Raw genomic sequence first — 6,148 nt, forward strand, 5'->3', positions numbered from 1 at the left:
TGAATTTGTGTGAAAGCCTGTCTGTGCATACCTAGGGACTGCACTGATGTAAGGGCCTGCAGTTTGGCTGTTGTGTGTGGGCTGGTGTGTCACAATGTGACTATGGCCTTGTGTTTGTTTGTGTAAGAGGAGGTCCATGCTGTGAGTCTGAGTCACCCTGGACTATGCCTAACAGCAAGGGTCATTGCTAAGATCCTGTGTGTGTCTGTGTGTGTGTGTGTGTGTGTGTGTGTGTGTGTGTGTTACTCTGCTATGGGCCCCTATGAATGTGGCACCTGGAGGGACAGTGTTATCACCTCTGTTTCCAGATTTCTACAGATAGTCGGCTGGGGATCCCAGAAGCCCTTCCAAGCCCCACTTCCCTTGGGTCTCTCTGTCCCATATTAAAATCAGAATAACATGAAATAGAGGAAAACGGAGAGGATTCTGAGTTCGAGTGGAGCAGGATCACACAGGCTTCTGGGAAGATGTCTCTGCCTCTCTCCCCAGCCCTCTTCCATCGAAGACAGAACAGTGCCCACAGGTGTGTGGACGAGGCGCTTGGGAGCCACGCCAGAGAAGCCATGTCCCCCTTCTGCGTACAGTCAGAAAGGGTAGAGAGAGAGTTTTGGTTCTCCGGATAGCTCTCAACTGGGTTTGGGTCCCACTGGGTGGAGGTGCAGGCTCACTCGCAGGCCGAAGCCACCGACGTGACGCTAGTGATTTTGGTGGAGTCGTCAGACCATGGCTGTAGGTTCTGCAGGGCAAAGAGCGACGAGTTGTGCACACACAGTGGATCTGCGGGCAGGGGCTGGGCCAGGCTCTTCTGGAAGGCCTCCTGCTGCAGCTGCAAGAGGATGCGGTTCGCCTGCTGCCTCTCAGCCTCGCGCTCCTCTGCTGTCTGCCGCCTGCATCGGGAACAAGCTGTTACCAGCCAAGACTCTAACCCTCTTCCCGCGCCTGCGCGCATGTTCCCAAGAGATAGCCCCTAATGCACCCCTCAGCTCCTGTGTGGGTCCCTTTCATGCACTCTCCATTCTTGGGGGATCTTGACTATGAGAAAAAAAAACACTTGGAAACCCCAAAAATGGATGGAGCAGAAGTATCCTAAAGGAGCAGTGGTAAAGTGCAACGGGCCTAACCTGCTGGGCCTCCCCCGTTCACACAGGGTGACTGCACTCTAACTGGCACGCTGTGGATGGCTGGTATATCCCAAGACCAGGTGCTACCCCAAGCCCGACGGGCACAGAGGGAGGACCAGCAGAAGGACCTGTCTTCTCCTCCTCTCCTCCAGCCCGGCCCAGGCTTCAGACTTCCTGAGCCAAATCCTGTGCCCCTAGGCTCCCGCTGGACCTCCTAGCTTCCTCCGGGGCGGTCTTGGGAGGCAATGACTCACTTACTCCATTTAATGCCGCCCCTCCGCCCTGTCAACTGAGATCAAACGTCTGTCTCTAAGGTGGACAGACCTAATGGGAGTCCCCGGGGCCTCCAGAAGCAATTTGTAGGCGATCGATGAAGCCGCTTGAAGCCTTCGACTCTTCCCGAGGCCAGGCGGCTGCCTGCCTGCTCACACAGAGGCTTCCTGACTTTTCCTTGTCTTTCTGTCTCTCATCTTCCCTGGATTTTAAACTGTCCAAGTGTTTCCCTTCATGCTGTCTTATCCCCGTGTTTCCTCTCCGCCCCTTCGTTTTCTCTGAATTAGGGGAACTTGTTTGAACCATATTTTTCTTAATAATCTGATATCTTCCTTTTCACACAGACTTCTTGCTGCTTGCATCTCTCACCCATCTCTGCCCTCCCTTTAAAAATATTTATTTTCTTCTAAAATGGGGTATCTTTTTTCCTTTCCTTTGTGTTTAAGTTTCTCTCCTTGCCTGTGGACGGCTTTCTGCACACCACCATCCTGCCCCCCTTCTCCAGGCTCCCACCACCCTCAGCTTGGAGAGCATCAGCCACCCTCCTCAGCTACCCGGCTCCTCCTTTAACTAGCTTTCCAAAGGGCTGAAGCCACTTTCCCCACTCCTTCCCCAGCCACAGGAATGTTGGTGGGGGGCAGCCGACTCGCAGGGCCAGGGCTTCCTTTGTGGCCTCGAAGGCGGAATCCCGGGCAGATTCCTCGCCTCCATTCAGAAAAAGAGGAAACTCCAATTCCTTCCTCCCGTCCCAGGCCCGCCCGGAGCGGCGCCGACTTTGCCCAGACTCATGCCACACATCTCCCCAGGGTCTGAACTCAGAGACTCCCAGCAGCTCAGGCGCAACCAGAATGTGGACGAGGTGTGTGGAAAGGCGCAAGAAGGTGCTTCGGAGAAAGGCTGGGTGTGAGCAGAGAATAAAGCTGCTTTAAGTGTGTAGTTCTTAATATTCATGAGAATCAGTGGGAAAGGGGAGCAGAAGACGAGGAAGGTCGAGGCATATGCATTTGGAAAAATAAAAACCGAGAGCGTGGTAAGTGCTGTTGTCGTATGTCAGAAGGGAAAATGTCTCTTTCTTTCTCACGCACACCCATCTGCTCCTAATTGATCCCCCCCTTTCAGTGGGACTCGAGAATCCCCGCCACAGCCGGCGCAGATTGATTTTCCCCTTCTAGGATGGGGGACGAATGCGCAGAGCTGAAGCGCCTGGGGAGGAAGCTGTAAGTAGCGGCAGCCGGCAGTCCCGAGCCCCAGACGCTCCGCGGAGAGTCCGGCTGGAGCGCAGAAACATGGCGTGGGTCATTCTGTCTCCAAGTCACAGGGTCAAGGGAGGTTCCACCCAGTAAAGGCAGGCTGGGTAGTCAAAAAGTCCCTAAAGGACTCACTGAGCACAGAAGTCCGGATGCATAGACTGGTCTATATGCCTGTTTGTCTCAGAGGCAGAAAAAGCCGCGTCTACACCGGATCGAGTGTGCTGTCTAGAAAACCCCGAAGCGTCTCTTAAAACACGTCGTCCCGGATTCTCCAGCCCCACCTGTCTACTGCCCTCCATTGTTTGCAGTCCCAGGGTGACTGTCGGAGCCCACTTGTCTAAACCGATCGGAAACCAACAAGCAGAGGGTGTGTGTGCCACCCGAGAGAGGCAGAGAAAGCCTGCTCCGCGAGCGGTCTGCCCTGCGAGCTCACCTCCATTTCGTCCGCCGGTTCTGGAACCAGGTTTTGACCTGCGCATCGGTCATTTTGAGCGCCTTGGCCAGAGCGGCGCGCTCCGCCGAAGCCAAGTACTTCTGGCGGTGGAAGCGCTTTTCCAGCTCACAGATCTGCAGGCGTGTGAAGGATGTGCGCGGCTTCTTCTTCTTAGGTGGCGTCCGGTTCTGATAGGGGTGACCTATACGGCGTGTTACAGTGAAGGGTGAGAGGGCCACTGGAGCGGGAGACAGACAGACGGCAGAGGCAAGCGGCAGAGCGTCAGGAGGCGTCCCAGGCCCGACACCCCGCGAGTCACAGTGGTTAGACCCCCTACAAGCAAAGCAGCAATCCTCCCCGCAACCCCCCACTCCAAGCCCGGGTTGCAAGGGGCTCCCCCCTGCCAGCAGGCTGGTGCCTCCCGAGCTGCCACTTCAGACTTCCCTAACCTGGGGCTTGGGAGATCCCATCACTTCCCCTGTGGCTCCCCTCTCCCCCACCTAGGGATAGCTTCCTTAGCCTCAGTCACTAAATTTAAAAGGGTCACTCAAAAGAAAGAGGCCCAGCCTCTAAGTCCCTTTCTGAGTCTTGGTCACAACCCCACACTCACACAGCAGACATAGCTACAAACTTTCAGATCTGTTCTCCCACAGACAAAAATGCATACCTAGACAGGCCACAGGCCACAAGACAACACAGGACTACGGCCATACACTCCTTCAGGACCTCCTTAGGCTACTTTTTTCCCCAGAGTAGGCCTGTGCCAGATACCTTTTGTATAGTAGGCTCACTGTAGGGACACACACACACATACACACGACAGTGGGCTCATAGTATGAATTCCAGTAAAGCCCTTCAAGACAGTTTGGACTAAGCAGGGCAGTGAGAAAGGGTCTAGGCCTTGTCTCTTTCCTTCTGTTGTCTCACGTCCCTTGACCAAGGACCCTTCTTGGATGCCCTACAGTGAGCACAAAGACTTTCCCATTTCTACCGTAGTCCCAAAGTCTGTCCAGGGCCTCCGGGCACAGTCTCTTTGCCTCTGCTGTCTGTAACAGAACAGGGGGCCTAGTGCAACTTGGGGTGGCCTGGACAGGTCTAGCTGTAGACTGTTCTTTCCATATGAACACACACACACACACACACACACACACACACACACACACACACCTGGGAGTCCCAGGCACAAGCAGGGACCTAAACCTCCTACCTCCCCTCTCTAAAGCCCAACAGCTAACTGGGGACCAGTTCCTAACAGATGCGAGTGCGAATTCGGCCATGAACCTGCCTGGGACTGCTCTCAGTCTCAGGATCTGGAGAGAGCTAAAGGGAACCAGCGGGGAATGAGCGCTGGGGAAGAGGGCACACCAGAGCTGGGGCCCAGGGAACCGAAGCCAGGGCAGAGGGAGCTAGGGCAGAGGGGAGCGAGCCGCAGAGAACCCAGCAGTTGGCCGCCACCGAGCGCATACTGATCCTGGGAGTTGTCCTTTAGCTAACTCGCTAGCCACGCGGGTGCATTCTTCATCCCAGAAATAGGAGAGCAGACCCCTGGGACGGATAGCGAGAAAGAAAGCGAAGCCCGGCCCAGTCCCGTGCTGCTGCCACTGACCCGGGAAGAAAGCTGGCTGCCTCGGCTCCTTCACCCGGCCTTGAGGCCTTTACCGATCTGCAGCGACCCGTACCAGAGCTCAGAGCACCCAAGTATGTGTGTGTGTGGAGTAGGAGATGAGAGGATGGAGAATCTTTTCCTGTGCCCAATTCTGGGGCTCTTGGCCTGCTTCAGTAAACAGCAGCCAGGACAGAAAAACATTTTGCTCACATGGCGGGCTTTCTCCGACCTGCAAGCCTTAACTGTTGACAGAAGGTGGTATTGAATCTACAGCCCTCTACCCTCTACCAGCCTGGGCCCCGGAATCCAAGTTTTGCTTCTACAAACGGGGTCCTAGAGTAGAGACAGAAGAGCCCCGGCTGCAGGAACTCTTCGAGCTTTGCGTTTCTTAGCACATTGAATCCTGCAGGCAGTTGAACTTGGGGAACGCGTACAGAGGCGCTAGACAACCTGGTGCTCAGAAAGAGCTTCAAGAAGCCACCAAGCAGGGTAGGGGTAGCACAGAGCCCGAGCCACGGCCAGGCGGGGCGCGCGCGGGCCGGACTCACCTGTGAACCTGTCCTTTGTGTATCTGCGGTTACTCTCCATCCAGGGGAAGGTGAGGCCCGTGAGGTTGTTGACACCCGGCACCGCAGGCACGGAGGGTACAGTAGGCAAGCCAGTGGCCAGGGGCTGGGGGTGGGCCACCGCTCCGGTCAGCGGCCTGTGAGCAGGCACCCTGATCACCCCCGCAGCGCTCAACGCCCCCGCGCCACCAGCGCCCCCACCGCCGCCGCCGCTGCCGGGACCAGGGCCGCCCGCCAAGGCCATGTTCACGTTGTAGGAGCCGGCCAGTGGGCCCATGCTGCAGGCACCGCCGCCGCCGCCCGCCGGGCCGCCGGGACCACCCGGGCCACCAGCGCCGTAAGCTCCTGTAGCTCCGGCCCCCGCCCCAGCGACTGAACCCCCGCCACCGTAAGTGTAAGCGCCTCCGACCAAACAGCCAAGGCCGTATTCTCCGTCCTGGAGGCGCGAAGCCGGCCCCATGCAGCCGCTCTGGTCCGGGCTGTTGAGTATCTGATCGATGCCGAAGCTGATGGGCTCCGCGTGGCCCGGGTGGAGATGGTGGGGACCCAGGTGCTCCATGCTGGCCCCGGCCCCACGCGGGGGCCCGGGCGCGGACGCTCGCTGCGCTGGACTACCCGGGCTAACAGGGGCGCCGACACAACCGCGGCTCCAGGCTGCGCTGAGACTTGAAGGCGAAGTGCGCAGAAGGGCCAAAGTAGGGGGGAGGGGAGGGAGAGAGGGGAGTTGTATTCTTCCCCTCTCCGGCTTTTCCTTCCCTTCTCCCGGCTGCTCGCTCGCCGTTGACTCTGGGACATCAATCACCGGGCGAAAAAGCCCTGAGCGAGCGAGCCTAGCTGTTTCGGCCGGGTCTCTCCATTGGCTGTGCGTGGAGAGGAGCCGGGTGAATGACAGCGCGGGG

General features: G+C 57.6%; 1 protein-coding gene across 1 annotated transcript; it reads right to left on the reverse strand.

Moving 5' to 3' along the window:
* Positions 1-664: 664 nt before the first annotated feature.
* Tlx1 (T cell leukemia homeobox 1) lies at positions 665-5,808 on the reverse strand. Its single transcript, XM_041662094.1, has 3 exons — positions 5,232-5,808; positions 3,078-3,279; positions 665-887 (listed from the first exon to the last, which is right to left on the reverse strand). Exons 1-3 carry the CDS (start codon positions 5,806-5,808, stop codon positions 665-667), a joined length of 1,002 nt encoding a protein of 333 aa, XP_041518028.1.
* Positions 5,809-6,148: the final 340 nt, after the last annotated feature.

Source organism: Microtus oregoni, unplaced genomic scaffold (genome assembly GCF_018167655.1).
Source record: "Microtus oregoni isolate MIOR12 unplaced genomic scaffold, Mior012 000012F_ref0000307, whole genome shotgun sequence".
Taxonomy (NCBI): Eukaryota; Metazoa; Chordata; class Mammalia; order Rodentia; family Cricetidae; genus Microtus; species Microtus oregoni.